General features: G+C 47.4%; 2 protein-coding genes across 2 annotated transcripts; one reads left to right on the top strand and one right to left on the bottom strand.

Annotated features, from left to right (window-relative positions):
- Positions 1 to 25: 25 nt before the first annotated feature.
- Positions 26 to 23496, bottom strand: pcm1 (pericentriolar material 1). The gene is given in 41 exon segments (XM_084466123.1): positions 26 to 761; positions 852 to 972; positions 1065 to 1157; positions 1452 to 1744; positions 1942 to 2005; positions 2754 to 2899; positions 3009 to 3153; positions 3404 to 3463; positions 3547 to 3747; positions 4081 to 4215; positions 4601 to 4698; positions 4836 to 5000; positions 5676 to 5799; positions 6585 to 6716; positions 7254 to 7426; positions 8099 to 8155; positions 8414 to 8575; positions 8860 to 9209; positions 9401 to 9587; positions 9831 to 10045; positions 10491 to 10636; positions 11009 to 11254; positions 11256 to 11343; positions 12213 to 12386; positions 12552 to 12715; positions 12993 to 13163; positions 13412 to 13541; positions 13697 to 13824; positions 14223 to 14452; positions 14538 to 14695; positions 15116 to 15325; positions 15598 to 15742; positions 15920 to 16193; positions 16444 to 16553; positions 18212 to 18401; positions 19183 to 19272; positions 19960 to 20130; positions 21019 to 21357; positions 21553 to 21801; positions 22068 to 22176; positions 23326 to 23496. Coding segments are annotated over 40 exon segments (6453 nt in total). The 5' UTR covers positions 22161 to 22176; positions 23326 to 23496; the 3' UTR covers positions 26 to 735.
- Positions 23497 to 23603: 107 nt separating this feature from the next.
- Positions 23604 to 26323, top strand: sart1 (spliceosome associated factor 1, recruiter of U4/U6.U5 tri-snRNP). The gene has a single exon (XM_084465547.1). The coding sequence runs from the start codon at positions 23907 to 23909 to the stop codon at positions 26199 to 26201; it is 2295 nt and encodes a 764-aa protein (XP_084321673.1). The 5' UTR covers positions 23604 to 23906; the 3' UTR covers positions 26202 to 26323.
- Positions 26324 to 26610: the final 287 nt, after the last annotated feature.

Here is a 26610-nt window from a genome sequence, read left to right as displayed (position 1 = left end):
TTTCAAAAAATTGTTTTATTTTATTTATTAAAACCTTATACAGTATATTTACTTGCATGGAAATCTGACTTAACCCATAGACAACAAAAATAGATGTTCATAAAGATTAAGGACTTGAGGGAGAATGTTTGGGGCACGAGCGTATAATACAGGAGAAGGAGGCACAGATACTAGCAGCCAAGCCGGTCGTAGCGGTGCACTACCACTCTATATTGAAGCTGAAGTTCTGGAAAAGTGCAGAGATGGTTCAGGAGCTGAAGAATCATAAGGCCATGGGGACGGCAACAAGAAGAATACAATAAAAATAAAACATTTCAGGTGTGACCCCGTAACAAAGAGGCAATACTATATATCGAACAAAAAGGCAATACTATAAAGATTCAAACCGATTCTTACATCTTTAAACTACCCAGCAGCATTTGGGTGCTACAAATCTAAACAAGCAACAAATCACTGTGCGTGTAGAATCACTTGGTCACGGCCATGAAGAAAATCAGCATTCATGTCCATGAATAAAAAATAAACGTGTTGAACAGTAGATTACAGAACTAGTGTTGTGTGTCTTGTTAAGGTCACTGCTACCATTGTGTGCTCGCCAGTGCTCTTCTATACTTATCAGTTAAAAAAAAAAAAAACTAATTATACATTACGATAACAATACGTTGTGTATGTATAGTGTTGCAAAATAACAAAAAAATTAAGGTGGTGGTTTGGTAAAACTGGAACGGAACTTCTTCATGCACTTTGTGCTCCGCTCGTTTCTGGAAAGGAACAGAGTGGTGGTATTAAAAATCATACCACCATATATGAATTGATAACGGGGCAGGTTAAAGCCCGTTGGGACGGCCTACCTGGTTCTCTCAGAGCCTGTGCGTTCCCCACCAGCCCGGTGAGCGCCTCTGTGCCGGCCAACAGCTCTGAGGACAGACGGTTGCTCTGCTGCTCGTCCACAATCCTCTTCTGAAGCTCCTCCTGTGGACGGCAACACCGTCGTCATGGAGGCCAGACAAGAGGTTTGCAGGGTACTATACGGTGGTTATGGATGACGTGATGGAGACACTGACCTCACACATGACGCTGAGCTGCAGAGGCAGCTCCTCCACCTTCACAAAGTCATCCTCATCCGACTTCTGACTGTTGTTACCCGAACCCAACTCCTGCTTTCACCAGAGTTCAAATAGCATTACTCATATCCTCACTCAAATCATTAAAGCATTTCAACACAATGTACACTTCTCATGACCCATTTGAAAAAAAAAACACAACCAAATCACTCATTCTTCCGAGTCAATATTATTGAGAATTTTTATCATAGGCCTTGACCAAATTAACTATAAATACATGACCTCGAAAAGGCAGACATTTAAAAACCTTATTTTCATTCCGGGTACACCTTCAAAGAGACCCTATACACTTCAAGGTAATGAGGCCGAGTCCTACTGCGCCCTTACATCCGCGTTGACCATGACGGGGGAGTCTGTGTCAGCGCTGCTGGTGGTGCTGGACGCCTTGGAGTCCTCCTGATGGTGCGAGGACTGCGTGTGGGCGTCTGCGTCCGCCTCCACCTCCGCCTCCACCTCCACCTCCGCCTGCACCTCCGCCTGCGTCTTCGCCTGCGTCTCCAACTCAGTCTCCACCTCCGTCCCACAGCCCTTCTCTGGGTCTCTGCTCCCCAGCAGGGTACGGTCTTCTCCGTCCGAGTGTCCTGCCTCGGGGGTCTCACCACCAGAACGGCAGCTTTGGTCTGTGGAGGGATGGGTGGAGGGATGGGTGGAGGGATTAAAGACAAACAAAGAGGGAACAATTTGTGTGAAAGAGTCTGGATGGTGGAAGATGATTATAGTATTTTCATGTGATTGTTCTCAGCGCGACTTGTACATTTCTTTGAATAAACACGTTGGCTGTTGTTAATCCAGTAAAGTGCTGTGGAGTTGTCCTCACCATCATTTTTCTCAAAACCATCATGTTCAGGTTCTGCCTCCTGGCTAGCAATCACTGATGTTTCCTGTTGAAGAAAACAACAATATTAGTTCCTGCTATGGGAAAATTATATTTTCTGTTCCATTCTGTTTCTCTGAATGCCATTTGTTGATTGTGCCTTTTCGCTGACACCCTCGGGGGGGGTCAAGGGTCAGAGGGTCCAACTAACAACTCACCACTAAGTCTCCCCACATTGCAATTGTTTACCTAAAGGACAGAGTTTCCTGTATTCGCAACAAGCAGAATAATGCATAAGGGGATCTCTGCTCCCTCGTGACCGGTTTACCCCAGGCACAAAGGTTAACGTTAAATAACGCTAGGAACAGGTAGGGTGGCTAGACAGTGCAAGGAATAGGAGACAGAGCTTACATGATAAAGGGGAAACGACATGATGGATTTTTCCATCACACACCATGTGAGGAGCAGAGCTGTTCTCAGCATTTCTAAGATCTGTGCCACTGTATAAGAAGTCCTTGCTTTTGCCAATGCATTGGACTTCTCCTTGCAAAGCTAACAGAGAGACGCGGGGCAAACTCCCATCTGAGGCCTCCGATTATTGTGTGTTTGTGATATGGTCGTTATCGGTTTGTTTCATGTTTATGTTTAATTACTCAAATGCATTAGCCTATTTGTTCGGATGACTCTTTATCCTTAAACAGTTTAGACAGAAACGATTGGCGTTCCCACCACAGTTCCATACTCCATATGATACATAACAACCAAAAATCTCATCTATGTGGACTTAAAGGACCCTGGGGGCAGGGGGACCTTACCGGCTGCTTCACCAGAACAGCGTTGGCCTGTAAGGAGGTCTGGACCTCCACGGGCCCGGACTCAAACTCATCCATCTCCTCCTCCTCGTTCTCGTCCTCCCCACTGCCATAGTTGGTCAGGGCCTGCGTCTCGGCTTTGGAAAGACCTTTAGTGAAACCAACACAACAACCGCAATTAACCGTGTGCATGCCTGTGTTTCAGGCGTGCATGTGATTCAGCTCAGAGAACAGAGGGTGAAGGTGTGTGTTGCTCACTAATGGACCGTGGCATGGGAGACTGCCGGTCCTCCTGGTCCTCCCCCTCTGAAGCGTCACTGCTCCCGCTGTACTCCTTCCCCTCCGTGTGCAGGTACGCCTCCTGGCCCACAGAACCCCCGTCCTGCTCCGTCTCGTCCTGGTCCTGAGAGAGAGACAGAGAGAGAGACAGAGAGAGAGGGGTAGACGGGGGAGAGAGAGACAGGGACAGAGACAGAGAGAGAGAGAGAGACAAGGAAAGAGACAAAGAGGGATACAAGGACAGATACAGAGCGAAGGACAGGGATAGAGAGACAGAGAGGGAGGGACGAGAAAGAGAAGAAGAAGGGCCAACGTGTTACATTAACTGTACAAAAAGAAGGTAAGAGAATGTAATCACTGTCAGAATGACTCACTTTGTCTTCGTCCAGGTAGTGGAGAGAAAAGCCCTTTACACCTTCTGACATTTTCTCTTCCTAATGAGGGACAGAACTCCACATGATTAGGCTCTTTTACAGATATGGAATTTTAATCCTAAGATAACTTAACATAGATTTACCTCTTGTCTGTGCTTGGCGTCATTCGCCTGCCCGGCCCTGGTCCAATTCTGCAGGTTGGCGATGGCGTTCCCGCTGTTGTTGTCCAGGTCCTGCATGAGCCTGAAGAAGGCCAGCTCGTTGAAGAGGATCTCAGAGATCTCCACAAGGAGGTCCTCTCCGCAGTCCTTGAGTGCGCGCCCCGCAAACTTACTCAGCGAGTCCTGGAGGGGACGGAGAATGAGGTGAAGAGGTTAACAGTTTATTTATTGTTTTCCAAAGGGTTTTAAAAAGATAAGAGGGCTGCCATAGCAAAAAGTTTGGATTCTGTCTTGAAGTTCTGGGGTTAGGGTTATGGATTTGCTATGGAAGCAGTTTTGAAAAAAACATCCAGAAATAATGTCTCAGAGAACTACTTCACTTGCAGTATGTCCTCCTTGCAGTAAGTTACTGGTACCTTGCCCAGTCACGGAAGACATCTTGGAAGAAACTACAGACTGAATCCTGAAGGGAAAAAAACCTGGATGATCCCCAGGCCCGCGGTATGGGGGACCTACCTGCAGGATCCCCCCCAGCTGCCTGTGAAAGAAGCGGACAAACTCCTTGTTCTCTTCGTTCTGCTGGGAGAGGGTGATCACCATGTGCTGCAGATCCCACAGCAGCTCCTGGGAGCACACCTCCTCCATGTGCTCCTAGAACCACACACACACACACACACACACACACACACACACACACACACACACACACACACACACACACACACACACACACACACACACACACACACACACACACACACACACACACACACACACACACACACACACACACACACCAGGTTAAATCTCATCAGAAACACCATATTCTGCTTTAATAACCACCATCTACTGTACTTTCTGAAGTGGTCTTAAGATTTAAACGGATGCAGCAGTAATTCATGGTACCTTAAGAGTAAAGGAGGTAGAAAGGCCCTCATTCATGGTACGTAAACTACCTTAAGGAAAGGAACGACTAAGGAAGTGGTCTTAAGGGTAAAGGAGGTAGCATGACACTTATTCATGGTACGTAGATTACCGTGAGGAAGGGAATGACTTCCTTCATGATTGCCTTGATCTGCCGATCAAGCTGCTGGGTGTCGATCTGTGGGCATCGTACGTCACCGGATGCGCCGCCTGCTCCAGAGGAAACCACAAACAACGGTAAACATCAGACTTCACAGTCCCTGAGAAAGAATAGAGCCAACTACACACCTTTAATTTATTGAAGATAGCAAATGCAAAGCTGTGAACATGCAGCACCCACACCGTACCTTGCGCGGATCTAGCCGCAGTAGAGGCCAGCTCTGCGTGCGAGGCGTCGGAGCTCTCTGCAGACGCACTGTTGGCGTTGCGGTGGTTCAACTCAGCCTTTAGCTTCATGCGCTCGTACTCCCTCATCCTGGCCAGAGCTTTGTCTAAATGGATCACCGTGTTGCCTGTTCAAGCAGAACAGAGGGAGAGATAGGACAGTTGGGACGACAAGGCGGAAATGAGATGGACCACCAAAATATGAGGGAGGAGGAGGAGGAGGAGGGGGGGGAATAGTCGAAAGGTGAAAAGAAAGCCCACCATAGATATTAACTGCAACCACATTTAGCAACTGCAACCACATTTAAAGCTAAAGGATCCAACGGGGCGAGCAAAGAATCCCTTATTAAACAGGTTCTTTGTTGTCTGCGATATGGTCGGCCAGCATAATGCAATCAGAAACAACGCAATCAATTTTGACATGGGTTTTTATCATTTGCTATTCAAATGTATTTTCAATCGCACGCCCTAGTTGACCCTGCTTCTTATTAAAAATAATAAGGAAGAATATAGCCACAGGCTACATTACAAGCACAATGAATCAGCAAAGCATATCAGTTTGAATGGTGGCATTTAATAACGGGAAAATAAAAAAAAGTTTCAGGTGCTGGATGGATAGATAAATAGCCGACAACAAAAATGGATAAATAACGAGATGGATAACTGGATGGATGGATACATTGATTCATAGATGGATGGATGGAGAACAGATGGATGGATGACAGATGGATGATAGGTGGTCAATGGATGGATGAGTGATAGGTGTTCAATGGATGGATGCGTGTTTGTGTGTGTGACTCTACCGAGGTCATCGTTGGCGAAAGCCTCCAGGTTGGAGGAGGTGGACATGGTGCTCTCGTCCAGAGAGCGCCCCTCGCCTCGTGCCTTGGCAGAGGCCTGCTTCACTCTCACGTTCTTCTCGGACTCCTGAACGACAGTGTCTCATGGTGAGCGCAGTGAACACAATGACAACGCACACAACACCATTTCCTCCCTGGCACGCATATCTCCCACTGGTTTTCCAGCTCCAGAATTGAAAAAAGTATATTCCCTGGTGTCCCTTTAACAAGAAATAAATAAATAATGGATTAATCCCCCCCAGCAGCTACAGGGTTCCTGTGTTGAAGGGAGGAATTAGTGGCATCTAAAACCAGCCAAGAACAATGGCGGCCCATCCAGCTGTCCTCTGCAGACACTGAGAACCACCAGACATTTCCATCCATCATTCAGGAACAAAGGTGTGATTTGAAAAGACCAAAAAAAGCCGGCTTCCAATTAGCAGAGCCCCAGGGGCCGGAGAACAAAGAACACATGTCTGATGTGGGGAGAGGGGTAGGAAGGGAGAGAGGGAGAGAGGGAGGGAGGGAGGGAGGGAGGGAGGGAGATAGCGCGAGAGAGAGAGAGAGAGAGAGCGAGATATCCGGGCGATGGCGGCCAAAGCCCTGTGAAGTTTGACAAGTTAAACTCAAAAGAAACAGAGGGGGGATGAACAGGGAACAAAAACACTGTGGATAGAGAGAGAGTAAAAAAAAAACAAGGGTTGGACGGACGAAAAGAGAGACAAAAAAAACTTTAAAGAATTACTGACTTTTTTAACAGCAATCGTGTACAAGGAGCTGCGTGTGGACCACACGGCAGTGGTTGAGGGTGAGTAAAAAGAGTGATGTGAGGGGGACGATGTGAGTGTGTGTTCGTGTGTATGCGTGTCTTACAGCGTCACTGGTGCCCATGCTCTCGCTTGGCGTGAGCTCAGACTGGGAGCCTGTGGCCCAGGCGCCAGGGCGCAGGGACGAAGGCTGGTCTGCAGACATGCCGGCCTCTGTCAGGTGTCTGGTCACAATGTCCTGGAAACACACACACACACACACACACAATGACTTAAAGCTATGATTATGTAGGTCAATCTTGACACCCTTTGCACTCCTAATCACCGCTTCTAATTAAGGGAGTTTTTCCTTGTCCTTGGGGGGCTCGGTTAAGGGGGTGGCTTATATATGCCCTGTAAAGCCCTTCAGGATTGGAACTGTGATTAAGGGCTATTTAAATAAAATACACTTGACTTAACATTTTGGGTACACTTCATGAAACCGAAGGACACGTTGCGTAAAAAAGGAAGGGAACAATGAGCCCTTTTTTTATGCACACAGCACTTTAGATCAAGCAGACCTGGATAACAAGCCGTGTCCGTTCTTAAAATATGTCGGAGGACCCTGTCTGCGGAATCTCTCGGGAACTTGGGAGAACGCGCTCACCCCTGCCCTCCACTTCACACTAACGAGATTCCTGATAAAAAAAAGGACTTCTCTAATGAATGTCACAGTTTTTATTCCCAGTGGCTCCGCTCCCTGGTTCCCTGGTTCCCCACCCAACCCTGTGCGGACCTGAAGGGAGTAGAGGGCCCTCTGGCGCAGGTAGTCAGTGTTGAGCAGCTGCAGCTCGTGGAACAGCTCGATGAGGAAGTGGGGGCGGGACTCGTTCTGGGAGATGAGCGTGGCCACCTCCGAGTAGATGGTCTCCCTCAGGGCCTCGAACAGAGAGAAGTCGCTGCTCGCATCTGAGGGGGGGGGGGGAATTCAACCATTTAGAGAGAGGTTTGGCCAGGGGGCTGTCTTGCTAACTTAGTTTAAACAAACGATTGAAACATTAGCTTGGAAAATGCATATGATTATACCACAGCATTGTGGAGTACTTGTGCTTGTACTTGTACTTCTGATTGGTCAATAACGCTCCAAGGGTGTGCGCTCTTTAACAGTTTCGAATCAATGTGCTGCTAATTCAACAATGGTGAAAAACAACCATCTACCAGATGATTCCTTGACGAAGCGAAAACAATATGCTGAAAGCACGGCGGAGGAATATTTTAGTTTCAGCGGATTACAGGTCGATTCAATAAAAACAATAACAGTTATAGATGAAAGTAACATCTAATGTCTAGCGGTAACTGGGGGATGAGCAGAATAAACCACCCCTTGGGAGGTGGTATCTCGGCTTCCCCACGCCTCACCACCCCCGTTGTACTTTATTTTCCAATAACCGGACCCCCTGCTGTGGTTTATTCCTTACAGAGAGGTACTAGAAATCCAAAATTGTTGTTTCGGAGCCATGATGTTGAGCAAACAAAAACATTTGAAATGAATGCGTTGGTGCATGCATGGACCGGAATTAGAGGAACACGTGTAAAGGGGACACGAACCAACAAGGAATGATGGATGCCTGGTGTGTTTACCTGGGGCTTCAGTGCATGCAATTCTGTTAGAGAGGAAGGGTGTTCTCCAAGCATAGGCTGTGTGCCAACACAAGTATGCAAGTGACCCAAAAAAGGAAATTAAAAAGCTTGGTTAGGAAATATGAATTAAAAAAAGTTTGTAACAATATTAAAATGATATATAGCAGAACATATTATCAAAACAAACAAATATGATAAATGTTAAATATTGAATGAATGGGGTGAAAGGGGGGAAAGGGGTTTGGCGTGTGAAAACATCTAACATTGCGTCAGAGACATCAAGTCCTTCCACCTCTTGCACGGGGTGCACCTTACCGGAGGAGAGATCATTAGGCTTGTTGCCAGGCTTGCTCTTGCTGTCCAGTTTCTCCTGAGTCAACTTCTCCAGGAGACTCTGGTTCTGATCCTTCTGACGGGGCTGCGGTGCCCTCTTCTGGACAAACTCGGAAGTGCTGCTTGCGCTGTCACTCTCATGGTCTGGGAATAGGGGGAAAGCGACGGTTTAAAATTGGCTTACGAATATAAGATAAGAGCTTATATAAATCATATACATTTGGGGTTGTAGTGAATAGTTTTGACCAGAATTCTAATAAAAATCGCTTCGAAAAATGCACTGAATCAACGCAGATTATAGATGATCTGCAATAATTGTGAACGGATAATTGTAAACTTAACAACTTTGTAGTCGAACACACAAGCAGCCCATCTAATCGCGTTATACATTATTCCCAGTCTATTCGGATGGAATCGGGCCACGGTACCTCCGGTGGTCTTGTTGTGGCCCTTGCTCCTGCGGCATCGGGTCTTGGAGTTTGGCGTCTTGTCCCGCGAGGCCAGGCTGGCCTGGGCCGAGGCCTTGCGCCCGGCCCTGAAGGGCTTGGTGACCGTGGTGGGCTCCACTGGGTCCGGCAGGCTGCTGAAGCTATCCTGGGACTCCTGGTCGAACTCTCTGGGCGGCGGGCGGTGGCGGCGCTGGTGTTGGTGCTGGTCCCCGTTGCCAGGGGAGGGTGAGGACTCTGGGTTGGCCGGTGGGGCGATGTGGAGTGAGTGGTGAGGGTGGCGCTGGACGGTGTTGGTGGCTGGAGCTCTGTCAAACACCCAGCCCGCAGACCTATTGGTTGGGGGGGGGGGGGACACAAGGTAGCTTAATGAGTCACAACCAGGAGAGAAAACACATTGATATGACCGGACGGACTGATGGCGATCACAATGACATAATGACGGTCCAGACAAGCAGGGGAACGGAAGCATACATCAGCCACAACATCAGACAACAACGGATTAGTTATTCCAGCGCCGTACCGGCTGTCCTTCGACGTGTCCGCAGGGGAGCGCTGCACGGGCGGGGGGAAGCTCATGTACTCTGTCTTGGCGGTGGTGTTGGGGTCCAGCAGGTGGTGCGGCTGAGGCTGCTGGGGGCTGGCAGAAGCTGCTGCACCCTGGGGACTGCCCACCAACGCGGGCGGGAACAGAGGGTTGAGGTTGAAGCCTAAACGTGGCACATGGAAGGGGTTAATAATGTAGAAAATACAACTTAAATAGTGATTTTATTATCAAATTATTTGAAACGACAATGAGAGTTTTATCTTGTAATCTAATTTCCCTTCATTTATTAGTACAGGTTTGAACGAAGCCACAGACCATGTTTAAGATGATGCATTCCAGACATAGTCGGCCATGCAGTTCATTCTCATGTCATGCAGTCTACACCAAAGATACCATTTAGACAAACCTGGCAGGTTGAAGCCAGCGCCTGGGGGCTGCAGGGTAGAGGGGAACGACAGAAACTGGCTGGGCGAGCCAGGAAAGAAGGAGCTGGTCTCCTGGAAGGAGGAGGACTTGGCCCTGGCCTGCTGAGCCCCAGGACAGGAGGTGGTGGAGGAGGAGGAGGAGGTCTGCTGCTGCTGCTGCTGCTGCTGGAGCAGATCGTTCAGGACCTGCTTCAGCCTGAGAACGCACACGTGGAGGATCAGAAATGATCTCACAACACAAGCACTGCTGCGGCTCAGAATCTGAACTCTACATTAAACATTTCACCATCTACAGCCGATACATAACCATACCTATTGGCTAAAACATAGCCAAACAGAGTGCCAACAATGACTACCAGTACCAGAGACACTAATGATGCATTTTCACCAGAGGGTGCAGGTCGGTTCAGTCTGCAAAGGTGTTGCACGGGTCGCGTTTCCACCGCCAAAAGTGGGCGAGCCTTAACTGAGCTGGGCTATACCGCACCCTCACTACTGCTGGAGGCGTGTTGGGTCCGAAGAGTATCCCCCAGTGGAAATGCGCCATTAGGTGCAGCAGCAATGGGGTACCATCTCAAGACGTGAGAAGAAAGTGATGGCAAAAGTAAAGAGTTTGAGTGCATGTTAGTGTCCAGATGTACCATTGGACGTGATTGTGCTGCCAGGCCAGCTGGGTGTAGCCCTGGTTCAGCTGGTGCATGACCAGGTGGAGCTGTGGAGACGCCAGGTTGTTGGGCAGCGCGTTGTACTGCCCTGCCAGCAGGCTCTGGAGCATGTACGACTGGGTCTGGGGGACATACACGTCCCGTAGAGGAGCAGGGAGAGGGTGAAGCCGTTAGTGAGGTATTATTGTTCCAAGTACAGACAGAATAATAATACCAGATTATAAATATTGTCATTTAAAGTAATTTCACTTCAATAGCACCTTATCATACTTGTTTAATATTGGTTATAATGTTCTTTTGAAGAGAGAAAAGTGGGTTGAAAGAGAGATGGAATGACACATGTCAGATAAAACCTGGGTAGCTTCAAGGCATAACGCCTACATGGCCAACGCATTAGTGAGCCAAACCCCATCGTCTCCTAAAGATCAGTGAGGACGTTATCCAGGTGGGCTCCAGCGCCCAGTATAGCCCTATAGGGGTCACAAGGAGCCTACCTGCTGGTCGTGCAGGAGCGTCTGGTACATGCTGCTGCTGAGGTCCAACTGTTTCTGCAGCTGGCTGATCTGCTCCTGCCAGAGGTTGTGGTTGAGGTGAGGAGCGGGCGGAGGAGGAGGTGGAGGAGGAGCATGAGGAGCCTCGCTCACAGAGAGCTCCGAGGCCCAGCGCAGGTTCTCCTGGCGCCGCGTGGCCCCGGCCTGGCTCCCCGACTGGTTGGCCACCTTGATCTGCCTGGGGGTGGGGGGCCGTGTGGTTGGCTCGGGCCTTGGCCCGCACTGTGATGGGACCGCTGACCTCCACGCCCGAGAAGGCGGCCGGGGGCTTCAGGTTACTAGGGGGGGGGGGGGGGGGGGGGGGGGGAGAGAAGAGAGAGAGAGAGAGAGAGAGAGAGAGAGAGAGAGAGAGAGAGAGAGAGAGAGAGAGAGAGAGAGAGAGAGAGAGAGAGAGAGAGAGAGAGAGAGAGAGAGAGAGAGAGAGAGAGAGCCTCAGTAAAGTACCGCACTACTGTCACTATATTTTTGTTATATTATATATGATTATTGTATATAATCTACGATAATTATTATATACGATTATTTTATGATGTTATTACACAGCTCTTCTCAATGCTGTGGAACGCTCTGTTCACTTGCATGGGCCTTCCCGACTTCCGGTGGTGAATTATTTTTCGATAATGACCGAAAGCATATAACCCCTGTCAAGGAAAGTGCATTTTCTGCACATTTTTTCATGTCTTTCGTATCACTCTGCAAGTAGTCCGATAACTTATTAACGCCAGCATAATTGGTTGCTAAGCGACGTCAACGTCTTTGGCTGACTATTTCTCTGCTGATCAACACTACGAATGCTGAGAACAAATAAATTGTAAAAGTTATTTTTTCTTTTTGGCAAGTAGCCGTGTAATAAGCGGGACAATGTATAGAACGTCGCCAGTCATTATCTAAAATAAGCCCCTTCAGGGCGAAGCAAGACACCTCCACTTGGCGTCGGTGTCGGGTTCGCCCTGTCGGGGCTTATTTCCAGACAAACCGGCGTTCTATACATTAACCCTTACTTATATGACAAAATACAAAAATTACATTTTCCTATTCTGTATATTTTAGAGAGAGTGAGCGAGAACTCAAGAGTACGGTTATACAGGATGTTAGGAGAATGCTATATCTCCGACACTGAGGTACCCTCCCCCGAATTGGGACTGACCTTCCCTGGTTCTTGAAGGAGCGTTGATTCCTGTTGGCTGGATAGATGTGAACGTCGCTGCTTGAGCTGCTCTCGGCTCCGTCTTCATCGTTGTCCTCGGCAGCCCCAGCGCTCTCCGAGCGGTAGTCTTCATCAAGATGGCAGGGGGTGGAGCCTCCCCATGTGGCCATGGTCCTTAGCATCAGATAAGGGCAGATAGATTTGAGGTAAACAGACAGTGAACATACAGTGAGCTTCTTGACGAAAGGCGGCTCTCAATCGAATGAATCAACCCAAAAACAACGCTTGATTGGTTGTAAACAAGCACCTCAAACACTGCACTCTAGGTTTCGAGGTTACCTCTCGTCCCTGCTGAGGGGCTGATCCTGTGGGTGGTCACTCCTGCAGGGGGAGTGGGCGTGGCCGTTGCGTCTCTGGTGCTCTGCCATCAGGGACTCCAGATGCTTCCTGCGCTCCCGTAGCTCCTCCTTCAGGATCTGCCGCCGCCGCATCTCCGTCCACAGCTGCAGGCGGAGCAGAGGATTATGGGTCAGGAAGATCTAACGGTGTCAAGTGGCTAGGGTGACCACCCCCAGCACAGAGCTGCACTGGATGTTACCTCCAGTGTCCGCGGGTCTACCTGTAGGCATCGTGGGCCGAGAGGCCTCACACTCAGCCTGCTCATCTGTGACCTCACTAAAGGGGTGAGAGGCCTTTTGCTCCAGGACTTCAGCTGAATCATCCTTTGTGTGAGTATAAAGGATTTGACATTCGGAGGAGGTGTTAAGTGGAGGGTCTTACCTCCTTGTCAGTGACGGAGGTGTTAGCAGCCTCTGGCGCCGTGGCATTGAGCATGGCCGAGTTGGTGTGATGGCCGGAGGACGTTTTGGGTTTTGTGGGGGCTGGAGTGGACGCAGCTGCCGGGAGTTTCTTCATCAGTCCCTGCTGACTGGGGATGCTCGACATGGATGACTAAGAAAGGGACAATAATAAGATTCCACTGGCCGTTGCAAATCAGCAAATTCTTTCTCATTAAAGCGTTTGATACAGCCTAGACACCACAGAATATTAATTTAATTGATAATCTGTTAAGCGGCATGAATAATCAACATCATAATATCGTGCTAAATAATCAGAATTATGCAGCCCCAAGGGTCAGACGCTCCAGACTGGTATCCAGCGCCTCTTAGTGTGCATGCGACCGGCAGACAGAGGGTTACCTGGAGGTCGGGACACACCCACTCCAGGTCCTGGATCTTGCCCTGGATGTCCATGAGTCTCTGGCGCTCGTCATGGAGCTGCTTCAACTCCTGCTGCTGCTGACGGAGCTTCTCCTCGTACAGCTTCTCCCTAGTGTCGCCGGAACCATCACAGGTCAACACGTTACTACCCTCAGGTTCATCCCCACACTACCAACCGTACCCAAAATCATCTTTAAGCAGGCAGCAAAGTTATTCAGTGCCTATGGAAGGATGGGTTTATTTTCTGACTGTTCCAATAAACACCTCTCGCTCTCAGACAGCACGATGTTCTTGCTGGCGCCGGTCCTGAACACCACGTGGTCTCTGGTGTTGTTGGGCTGCTGATGCAGGGCCTCGTCCTCGTTGGCTGTGGTGCCGTCGGTGTCGTCGCTCTGGGGGAGGGACAAGAGGACCGCGGCTCACTTAGGTTATTATCTGACAATGGTGTTCAATTAAAACCAGTTACTAAATAAAAATAAAAATTAAAAAAATTGATTTGATTTACATGGGATTTACAAAAGTAATTATTAATCAATTCATATGAGCTATACAATGGTCCGGAGGATAACAGTTCCAGCATGGTCCTGGATGTAAGAATACAGCAAATGGCATAAACAGACAATCATAACAATGAAAATAAAATAACAAGATTAGAATGATAATAAAAAGATACTAAGAGATGACCTACTAAAAGATTCAAAACGTCAAAGAACTACCAATATACGGATCCCATCTTGATCTTATACTCTTTTCAAAACCCTGTCGCGTTTGTGGGGACATCTCACTGTACCTGCACCATGGCCACCAGCTCCTGTAGCTGCCGTAGCTTCTGCTTGGCCGACTGCAGCCGGTGGACCTTCTGCGCAAACTCTGTCCCCCCCCCCAGGCTGCTCCTGCGGCTGGAGCCCGACACCTCGCTCTCCACCCCCGCGGCCTGTGCCCCGGCCCCCTGTCTCAGACCGCCCTCCTCCTCGTCTTCATCCTCGTCGCTGTCGTCTTTAGCTTGGTTGTACTGACACTCTGAACGGATAGGAGAACACCATTACCATAACAGTAGTGAGATCAACGTGACTGTTAGCTCCTGTGTGTGAGTGAGTGAGTGTACCTATAGCAGAGGGGATGTTGAGGCTTCGCAGGTTAGCTGCCGAGCGGTTGTTTATCTCGCATGCCGTGTTCAGTCTTCCGTCCCGGTTGTTGGCGCCGCCACTGCCTTGGACCACTCGGACATTGCCGGTTAAAGTATTCAGGTCAGCCCAGTTACCACTGAGTACAGGACCAGAGAGAGAGAACCAGACAGACAGACAGACAGACAGACAGACAGACATACAGAGAAAGAAGGGGGTTAAGAGAGTATCTGAATAGTTCATCTGAAATCTCAGAACATCCACTCTTAATTCTGTTTTGGCAATTGTATTTATTCTTTATGTAACTGAATATTCAGGTCTGTTGGATTAATGCGGTTAGCGCTTCTTTATACAGGAGATCAGATATGTTTACTATAGACAATGTGAAGGTGAAGGATAAGAATTAAGATTTATTTGCTCGACTTTAGATCACCAACACTATTGGATCACAATAGGGTGCGGGCATGTAGCTTATAGACCCAGGGTTCATTATCTGAAAGCCATCCTTTAAACATCCAAAAGCTATTGTTCAAAAACATCCAATGTATAGACATTGTACCTGATGTTGGCGATGAGGCGACGGTTCTCCTGCTCAGAATCAAACATGGCATCAAACAGAGAGCCGTCCTCTGTGCCGTCCTCCTCGTCCTCGTCCTCCTCCTCCTTCACGTTCTCGTTCACAGTGTCCACCATCATGTCTGAGGTCTGCTCATAGTACTGCACCAGCTCCCGCAGCTCGTTCAGCCGCTTGTGTACCTCCTTCAGCTTCCTGCGAGAAAGACAGGCCATATGCAACCTCTGGTCAGATACATGTGGTAATTAAAGCTTCATCAGACATTTTTAAGAGGCTATAATAAAATGTAGTTTAGGCTTTGTATAATTAAGTACATACACATCAGAAGCAACGTGTCAAAAGGATAATTGCATTCAAATATAAGATTTTATGTTGCTGCTGCGCTCCAGAGAGAACTTAGAAAGATGTTTTGACAAATTCTAAACTGAAGGGCATTCAGTCATTGGAAGCATGGCATCTCATCATACCTGAGCTTGTCTGTGGAGGTGGAGGCGTCCTGGTGCTGGGGGATTGGGGGCTGGAAGGAGGTGGAGGCCGCGTTGGTGCAGAGGGCGGAGACGTAGTCTGTGGAGCTCCCCATGCTCAGACTGCGCTGGGTAGACATACGGGGGCCTGCAGAGAACACAAACACAAAAATATAAATGAAAAATAACAATACATTTGATTTAAATGTAACACCTAAAATATCATACAATTTAAGTGGCATTTAAGGGATGGTGACAGATGAGGAGAGCGAGAAAAAATGCATAATAATGAAAATGATCTAAATGTCCAGCATGCCCTCCTTACAAGAGTTGTTGTTGAGGGTCTGGTCCCGGAGCGAGTGCAGCTCCTGCAGGATCTTGTCCATGGTCTGCTTCTTGTCTTGCAGCTCCTGGAGCTTGGTGAGCTTGGGGGCGGTAGCTGCCCCGCTCGCTAGGCCCGCGTGAGGCCCAGAGGCAGAGTGCAGCAGGGGCCTGTGTTTAGGAGGCCCGGTGGCGGGCTTCGGTGCTCTGGAGCGGCACACCTCCCTGGAGAGGGAAAGGCTCTCTGCCTGCCGACGGTTGTCCGGAACGGCTTTCACCTGCGGTCCAGAGAGGGAAGGCGTGTGTGTTTTGAAAGAGGAAGTTATGAAGCGTTTCGAATTGGCTAACTGAACAATGGCGTGGGTAAACACAACAAGTATATCTGAGGTAAACAAAAGGTGCCTGTGTTCCGTATGTCGCCAGGTGATTTTTTTGTTATGAATATCAAAGTTCTTGCATAGCTGGTTTTATGTGCAGAGGACTGGTTGCTAGGGGCGGCAGGGGTGGCATAGGGGTGGCATAGCGTACCTGAGAGTCGTGGAGCTGGTTGTGGAACCTCTGGATCAAGTCGTTCAACTCGTCATTCAGCTCTGAGGTGATACTCACACCTGACACGCTGCCAGTGGTTTCTGTAATGACTTACAATGCAACAAAACAAGAGCGAACAAAGTCAATTAGAGAACGGGGTCCGTCCGTTGCCTTGGTCTCTGGTTGCATGCAAATAACTGGCACACAATAACACAATGACCACGCAGTTAGAAATGTGACATATATATGTCCAGGCAAATTTACAAAATTTAGTAAACAATCATGTTTAACAACAGTGAGTTGTGTGAGGAGAATTGTTTGGCTTGTTGGCTAGCAACAGATGCATAATAAATTTGCTAAGCAACCAATGTCACTTTGCAAGTTATTGCATGCAATTTGAGTCATGTAGTTCGGGCTATTGTAACATTAAGAAACAATTCCTATTTTTGTAAATGTTATTTGGGCATTCCACAAAAACGGCATGACGTATTTGACATGTTTTTCAATATGAAAAATCTTCCAACATAGCTTTTAAAGGAAAATCAAACCCAAGAAATACTACTTTTTAGGGATGTCACGATACCAGAAATTTAGTAGTCGATACCAATACCAGTGAAATTCCACGATTCTCGATACCCAATTCGATACCACGGTCAAAAACAAAACAATAAATCCCATGTACTTTATTTATTAAAAACATTTAAACATTACAAAAAACAGTGGCAATGGCATGTAGCCTTCAAGTAATGAATAAAAATAAACCACTATTAACATTACAAAAAAAGAACAGTGGCATGTAGCGTTCAAGTAATAATAATAAAAAAGAAATACGCGCTGAAAGCAGGCAGTCATGCAGCTATGCGGCTCGCGTTTACACTTGCGTGCATGGCAGGGTTTAAAACATAACTTCCAACCTAATATTAAGTAATATAACGCAGGTGCGCAAGGCAGCCACAGGAGACGCCAACATTGTTTTCAACCGCTCGGTACCGCGCCGTATTAATTACCAAGTTTTGAAAAGAAAAAGTATTTGAAGTGAATAAGCAACGCTGTTTTTGATTTGTTGATTTGGTTTTGAACAAATAGTTTTGGATGCATGCATCGGCTTTGAGTTGGTTTGTTTACTTTGAAATTGCATACGCTCGCAACACACACGCACACACGCACGCACACATTCACCGCCGCACCCACTACAACCTGCCGATCTTCAATCAAAACAACATCAAGTAAGTGATGCCGAACGCAGTCGTACCATGCGTGTTTAGAAGCGCAACATTGAAACGGGTCCCGTCTGAAACAGTCGCGCGGCGCAGCGTTCCAAACGCAAAGTACTTCCAGACGCGACTCTTGCTATTCTTTTTATCGACGAGTCGAGGCGGAGCCGGTGCACTCGCTGCAGCTGCAGTTGCCGTCTTCCATTTTCCCGTGAAGGTGTATATGCTGCCTACGTGACGTCCGGAGGAATTGCGTCCTTGGTACCTAAGGTACTAAGAAAAACGAGTACCGTCACGTTTTTTGAATTTTGGTATCGACTTGGTACCGAAGTATCGGTTCTCGTGACATCCCTACTACTTTTAGATAAAAGTTTATTTGATGGATTACATAATAGTGATATTGCTTGATCCTGGTCAAAAGCTTCCCAGCAGTTAAAGGTCCCATGACATGCCACCAGGTGTGGTGTGATTACACCACGGCTTGTAGCGGCTAATCACACCACACCTGGTGGCATGTCATGGGTACGCCCATGAGTAGCGTCTCTCTCTCTCACCGGTGTCGTCCATGACGGCGATGGCCTGCTCTGCGGTGTGCTGCATGGCCAGCAGGGCGGCCTGTCGGCCCTGCAGCGCGCGCAGCTGCTCCTGCTGCTCCAACATCTTCTTCAGGAGCTCATGCTGCTTGCGCAGGTTCTCCAGCTCTTCCTTCTGGTCTCCCTGTGCCGGTACCGGCCCACTGCCGCTCTGCAGGAGTAAGTAGCGCAGCCATGAATCAAATAGGTGTGAAAGCACTGCTTTCACACTGAATTAAAGTCATGTGGTTCGGTGTGTCGCTTTCTATCCTCGGTCTGTTTCATTGTAGGTGTGCCACGTGCATGGCATTTGTTTCGTGTCTTGTGCCGTTTGTTGCCATAAATAAATGTAGGACATTTCTGCACCTGCTGAATGTTTGAAGGACCATTAGCACACTGACTGAAATGCTTGGAAGAGCTGTTTTTTTTTGTTCCTAATCTAACGCTGTAAAAGTTAGACAGCATAGAGGGCGTGACGTTGGCACAAGCTTCCCCATGTTGTCATGGATACAACCTATGTGACCTCTTAAACCATTGTTGCTTGTTAAGCTAATGCACAGCCGATTGGAAATGACTGAAACGACTGTGAGGGTTCACTTACGGAGGGTGGATTGAAAGTGGAATATTTGTTCCCTGTGAGTAATGTTCTAATATTGTGCCATGGGCTGTTGTTCATGGTGAAGATATTCTCAGGCTTTGAGATGGATGCGTTTTGTGCCACATTATTCTTGGGTTGCATGTTTGACTATTGGTTTGGTGGTTGGTTTAATTTATAATATTATCATGGTTTAAAACGATATACAAATAACAAAAACAGCCATGCGATGTAATGGATAGCAAATAGGGCTAACATTATTACAGTATGCGCATAAAGTCCATGCCTTTACACAGATCTTATAAAGCAATTGCATTTCAACTGCTTTGGGAGCCTCGTTATGCCGTTGAGCCAGTACCTCCATGTTGAGGGAGGTGCTCTCTGCTAGGGAGCCAGACCCCACGGCTGAGTCCAGGGTCCCCGCATCGTCCTGCTCGTTCTCCCGAGCCTGAGGGAATGAAGATCCAGACATTCAGCCAAAATAAGCAAGAGGGGAGCAATAATGACTGACGCTAACTGTCCACTGACTGTCTGACCTAGATCTAGGAACCACAATGGTAGATGAGGATCATTTATTTGAAAGCCACAAAATGAGGGAGGAGGATTAATTGAGTTCCAATTAAAACAAAAAGGTATAAACCACAGGTCTCGTAAACGATCTCAAACATCCAGTTTTAAAACAAACACAACTCATAGCCTACAGTCTCATACCATGGCCCAGTTTCTGTTCAATTACAAGGAACATGACACTAGACTGTTGCAGTGTGTTCCGTGCTAAAGAAAAGGCATCTCTTAAAATATGCATGTATGGCAAGCTGTAGGGTTACCTGTATCACACACACACACACACACACACACACACACACACACACACACACACACACACACACACACACACACACACACACACACACACACACACACACACACACACACACACACACACCAAGTGAGATACTAAAGACCTTATCTTCACAAATACATCATGCCATGACTGTCTTTAAATATTTACCATACTTTCTAGACTAACAAAAAAACAATAGCAGGACAGACAAGTGAAAAAAGAAGCTCAACAATACTAAACAGCACAAAGAGAGAAAAACAACAGACAACCCGAAGTGGATGAGAAACCCACCAGCATTTTCTGCAGGAAGCGCAGGTAGGACTTCTCTTGCTCCTTGAGGTGCTGGATGAGGTGGGAGAGGCGCTCCACGTTGGCCGGCACATCTTTCTTCTCCAGTAGGTCGTCCCTCATGGAGCTGGCTTTGCCAATGTACTCCCGGATCTGCACCAGCTTGCCAACCACCTGAGGCAACACAGCGACGGAGAGGAGACTGGGTTTGTGGGTGGGGCTGGGTAGAAAGGGGGTGGGACCCAACAGCAGGTATGTGTCGGATAAAGAGCAGATGGGATGTGTGATGTACAAGGGGACGGCTGGGTCCCTTTCATGAATACTCAGACGAAAGAAGGAAGTGAGAGGCAGGGGAGGGTAGGGGTGGGTACCGAACTCACTCGGCACCCAGGGTAGCGTATTTATAAATCGCCCTACATACAGTGTGGGCGCAGCCATTGCTAATCTCCTTTACTTGCAGCCTTGTTCGTGTAACAAATAGTGCAGTTCTTTTTTCTGGAAACATCAAGGCATATATATTTTTCCCTCAAAAAGGTATATAATATAGTTCATGATTCATCTGTATCTTCTTTGCGATATATTGATCAACAGTGCATTATTCGGATCAGGATGTTCATCTGAAATACAAAAATTTAAATGCATGCCACAACTTGCCGAGTTATCATATTCACATTATTAATAATGTACATCAGTCAATACATTTTGTGGCATTTAGTTTTTAGGGTTCTTTTTACATCATTTTCTCATCTTATTGGACAATTATTGCCTAGTAAAATGTATATGGGATGTCTCCCTGCTGGTCATTGCTATTATTAATCACCCGTGCTATAATTGAACATTGCCCTGCTCTTCTGAAATGTGGAGCAAGTAGAAATCTCTATTAATAGAAGATCAGTGAAATCTCTTCAAATATGTTTGATCCCATTCTCCGACAAGGACATTTATCCCCCTCAACCACACATACAATAAATGCTTAGAATCAACAGTTCAAACTGAAATATATAAAATATATACACAAGTCAAAACATGTAGCAGCAGTTGGTGAGCCATACTTGACATTACCTGGCTGCTGTCGACGCAGGACTCTCCCCTATCGTACTGCCTGTGAGCCAGGGGGCTCTGCTCGGCTGCAGCACTGCCCAGCAGCCCAGGGAGTGGCTCTATGATAGGGAAGAGCGGGCCGAAGGATTCCCTGAACCCGGGGCTCTGCTTCTTGGCCTCCTTAGAACTGGCGGGGGTGGCGGGGGTGGAGGCGGAGCCTGAGGCAGCGAGGAGATCCCTGCTTTTGTTAGTGTTGACGTGCAGCGGGAGAAAGTTGTAGGGCTTCTTGTTTTCCCCCGGCAACTGCCGCTGGTTGTTGGCGGCGGTGACGCGGCCCTGCGAGTCACTGCCCACGCTCCTCTGGAGGATAAGGAGCAGGGAGATGTGTCAGGGAGAGTTGTACATAGTATTTATTGAGAGCCTTATAATTCCTCCGACACAATGTACTCAATCGTTTTAGTCTATCAACTTTGTGACAAAATTAAAAAGTGATATAGATATAAAAGGTTTAAAAATCGATGCGTTGACTATTTGAGAATATGGAGAGCGGCTCACCTCATCCAAGTCGGTGAAGTTGATGCGCTGGCGTAGTCGCTCCAGTTCCGCCTGCTCCGGGACAGACATTTGGGTGGTGTATTTAACGTGGGGAAAGGAGTGCGGGGTGCGAGCCCTTCTGCGTCCCGCCCCCGGGGTCGACTCCGGAGAGATGTCATTGGTCAGCCGGCTCTCCGCCACAGCAGCAGAGAACTTCTTCCTGTTTTTCTCTGAGGAGCGATTGGCTTTTTTCTGCTGCACGCCCCAGTCCTGATACAGATACGTATAGGCATTACACATTAAGAGTCTTCATCACAGCATTGGTACAGAATTAGAAAGGGAGATGTTTTAAGTATGTATTAATTAAAAAACAAAATGTCTAAAAACAGACATGCATTCACCTTTCCAACTAGCTAGACTAATGACATGTCACTTATACAGGGCTACGTTTCACGCGTCAAACTAGAATGTAAATTGTCATAGTGCCAGTGTTATTATGTGATTTTAAGTTGCATGTAGCTCATTAGGAAATATACCATGTTATTAAGCCGGTCCTCCAGACTGCCATTTGCCCAGTTGTGCAGCTCCTGCTCTTCTGAATCATCAAAAGACGTGCCCCCTGTTGCCATGTCAACCGCTTACAGCCTGTAGGAAATAATAATTTCAGTTCAATCTATTTTTATCTCCAATAATCACGTCTTCTACCCAAACAATGCATCATTCGGACGATATGAAAGCATGCAGACATATACAAGCGATAACAGCAATACCATAGCTATATGAATCTAAACAATATAGAGTACAGTAACCAAATCAAACGGTAAAGAGCAGTGGCATGGGGCGGAATCCACATAAACACATCCAGGAATCAATATAACGCTGCACGTACTCCAAATGTCTTACCGCCGATCTATAAAGAGCTTGTTGTTGTTGATTTACCCTGAGCCGATGAGATTGCTCTCCCCGGTTGGTCAACACAATGAGTGACTAAGGTGAACCAGTGAAAGTTGCGGGCCCGCGGCTCTTCGCGGGCTCAGGACTGCGCAGCGCTTCGCGCGACACTAGCTAGTCGGTAGCTCGAGAAGTTAGTAGCAGCGAAGGCATTGTTGTCGCTGCGGTCCAGCAGAGGCTCAGCACAACTTAGACGGAGCTGCTGCTGCTGCCTTAGACACCGAAAAGTAAAAACCGATCTATCGTGACACGCCCTATCAAATATTGGTTGGGGTACCGCCGTGTAACGATTAGCACTACTAACTAGTCAACTAGTGAACTGCCTAACGTTTGCAACGGTTTGGCTCTCCACAATCGCCATGGCAACTCGGTGGCCTCGTGAGGTGGGGTGAATAGAAACTCGAGAATGTGGAGAAGAGTGCGCGAGCGATAATAATGTGCAAGTCACTATTATATCCCCGCGAAAAGATTGCAAACCAAAACACGGCGATCAGCGTTAGAGCTAGGCAAATATGCACCTGTTAGCTAGCCAACTAGTCCTCCAATAGATGGGTAGCCCTTGTAGCCAAACACTGCTAACGTCGACCACGCAGCGAAATATACCCAATAAGTTCAACAAAACCAGGCAAGCTAACATAGCCTAGCTGATAGCGAAAGGTATTCAGACAAGACAGAAACGTGCTACGTTGACGGAAAATGTATTGTTTATAAGATGAGCAGAACTATCACTGTGATAATGGTCAACACTGACACGACTCGAGTTGTTCGTGATGTGGGTGATATATACATTCCATTACATGAGCTAACGTTAACCATCAATACAAAGAAAATTGGACTACTTACATTTACCTTTCTTCGCGGAGAAACTAGAACCCCCTGCGGTTGTTTTAAGGCTGAGTGCCTGATCAATAATGGGTGATCGGTTTGAACAATGACATACTATACACATACACTTTCACGCCAACAAACATGCACCAACATAAACGTCCCATCCGACACCTTTGCTGACAAGAGACCCGCCGCTCTTCGTCTCCGGGCGGAGCCGCTAGGTGGCGCTGTGGGTTCTCCGGGAGGTGTCGTCGATGGAAACACGGGAAGTGTTTTTAGAGATGAAGCGGGGTCATGCGCTATCGTCTCATATGCGTTCATGTTAATCGAAACACAACGCCGTTTTGGGGAGCTTACGCATTAATCAAGGACAAAGAAGACGGATACGTTTTTTTAAACGGTTTGTGAGCTTGTATCGTTACTAAAACAAACCACAACATACATTTAAAAGTGTGATTGTCTCCGCCGGTTGATATTCTGAAGTACACTGCAGCTAGCTACGTAGCACGCCAAGTTGGACCACAACATATTTTTTGGAGACTGTTTGTTTGTTTCGGAAATCCTTTAACAAATAGTGCTCATTTGTAAGAAAAGCCATGGGGTCTTCTAAAAAGCACAAGGAGAAGAGCCGGGATAAGGACACCGAGGACCGACGTCGCGAACACAAGAAACATCGCCACAAGGAGAGAGATAGAGATGCGGAACGCGATGCAGGCCGAGACAAGGAGAAGAGGAAGCGCTCCAGATCCAGGGAAAGACCTGGTCGGGAAGGCCGAGGCAAGGGGGAAAAAAGCGGAGAGCCCCGTATCAAGAAAGAAAAGGTGGAGGAGAGTTCAGTAATTGAGCCACAGTCTGCAAGCGGTGACGCGTCCCTCAGCATTCAGGATACAAACAAGCTCAGAGCCAAACTCGGTCTAAAACCTCTGGAGATGAACGAAAACAAAAAGGAGCTGGGCACAAAAGAAGAACCACTTGTTGCAGAGACTATCAATCCAATCCATATTAAAAAACAGAAAGAAATGAGAGAGAAACTTGCAGCCTTGAAAGAAAAACGCATTCGCAATCAAAAGCTGGGCAAGGTTAAGACCTTGGCAGAGGATGATTGGTTAGATGACACCACTGCTTGGGTTGAGAAAAACCGCAAAGCAGAAAAAGAAAAGGAACTGGCTGCGAAGCGAGCCCAGCTCCTCGAGGAAATGGACCAGGAGTTTGGTGTGAGCAGTCTGGTAGAGGAAGAATTTGGACAAAAGAAAAGAGATGCATATTCATCTCGGGATCTCAAAGGACTGAAAGTACAGCACAAGATCGACTCTTTTGGTGAGGGCCAGACCGTCATCCTCACACTAGAAGACAAAGGTGTGCTGGAAGAGGAGGAAGATGTGCTGGTCAATGTAAATATGATAGACAAAGAGAGAGCTGATAAAAATGTTGAGCTATTGAAGAAAAAGCCAGATTACAAGCCGTACGAAGAAGATGAGAGCATAGACGACATGGCCACAATGAAGGCCCGCACAGTTCTGTCCAAATACGATGAAGAGATCGACGGGGAGAAGAAAAAGAGTTTCCGGCTGAGCACAGGGGGCGTGGCTGAAGGGCAACGGGAGCGAGAGCTCCAGGCCATTAAAGAGACCCTACGTAACCAGGCCCAGTCCCTGGAAATGCCCTCTCTCTCCATCGCCTCAGAGTACTACACACCCCAGGAAATGGTGGGCTTTAAAAAAACCAAGCGGCGTGTGAAAAAGATCAGGAAGAAGGTTCTGGATGAGCCGCTGGACGACACGCGTAACACTGACTTTGGCTCAAGAGTACGTGGCCGCGGCCGCAAGCAGGCAGACGAGCTCCCGGAGGTGCCCAAAGACAGCGAACCTGTTTCTACACTGGTTACCGTGGTTCCCCAAATGTCTGACGACATCCGCATGGCGGAGATGGAGATGAGCGACGAGGAGGACTTCACGGCTCCTGACTCTGCTGTGATCGAGGAGGACGAGGCAGAGCAAGAACTGCAGAAACAACTGGAGAAGCAAAGAAAGCTGAGACAAAAGCAGCTTCTCAAGGACTCTGGGGAGAAAGTGGCACAGCAGGTGAAACTGCTCGAAAGGGGGGCTGATGATGATGATCCAGAAAAGGGGAGCAACATCACTTTCAACGCCACCTCAGAGTTTTGCAGAACTCTTGGCGACATTCCCACGTACGGACTTTCAGGCAACCGAGAGGACCAAGAAGATATAATGGACTTTGAGCAGGAGGCAGAGAGAGAGGACGGAGGAGAGATGGATTCCGACATGGATGAAAACATTGGTTGGAGCACAGTCAACCTGGACGAGGAGCAAAAGCAGCCCGATTTCACAACAGCCTCGAGCACAATTCTGGATGAAGAGCCAATAGTCAGTTCTGGCCTCGCAGCTGCGTTACTGCTTTGCAAAAACAAAGGTTTGTTGGACACTCAAATGCAGAAAATAGCTCGTGTCAAAACTGGAAAGGCAGGAGCCCTGCCCAATGACAACTACTGCATCGAAGACAAGATGACAATTGATGACAAGTACAGCCGAAGAGAAGAGTACAGAGGCTTCGCACAAGATTTCAAAGAGAAGGATCTCTACAGACCTGATGTCAAGATCGAGTATGTGGATGAGTCTGGGCGCAAGCTCACACCAAAAGAAGCGTTCAGGCAGCTTTCCCATCGTTTCCATGGAAAGGGGTCTGGCAAGATGAAGACTGAGAGAAGGATGAAGAAACTTGAGGAGGAGGCCTTGCTTAAGAAGATGAGCAGCAGTGACACTCCACTTGGAACTGTGGCTCTGCTTCAAGAAAAACAGAAATCCCAGAAAACTCCATACATTGTCCTTAGTGGGAGTGGTAAAAGTATGAATGCAAACACCATTACAAAGTAGGCTAAGAGTGTATGCTACTTACATAAAGAAACGTGAGATGATATTTTAAGTAGAATTCTGTTAGAACGTTCAGTTGTAACAAGTACATTTATGTTGTTGAAATTGTCCAATAAAATCATTTAATCAAAGAATGTTGTTTTTTTACATTGGGAGTCATGTGAATAATAGCTTTTCCATTACACCTGTCTTATTGCCTAATAAGTGGTTACTATGCACATGGTTAAAACACAGCATCACTTTTAAGTAATTAAAAAAAAAATTGTTTCAAAGTATCGAAATGAATTACAATTTATTGCATGGTAGGTTAATATATTTTGATAGACTAGAATAATAAAACAAACTTCATCGGGACGTGACCACCATAAAAATGTTAGCATAATAAAACTAGTAGCTGCCTTCGAAAAGGTTG

This window comes from Micromesistius poutassou, assembly GCF_964030765.1.
Source record: "Micromesistius poutassou genome assembly, chromosome: 3".
Classification (NCBI taxonomy): domain Eukaryota; kingdom Metazoa; phylum Chordata; class Actinopteri; order Gadiformes; family Gadidae; genus Micromesistius; species Micromesistius poutassou.
The sequence above is the reverse complement of the archived record's forward strand: the minus strand, read 5'-3'. Positions and strand labels throughout refer to the sequence as shown.

Bases quoted from the DNA above. Each gene is read 5' to 3' on its own strand.
- sart1 (XM_084465547.1), top strand. From the start codon at position 23,907: ATGGGGTCTTCTAAAAAGCACAAGGAGAAGAGCCGGGATAAGGACACC.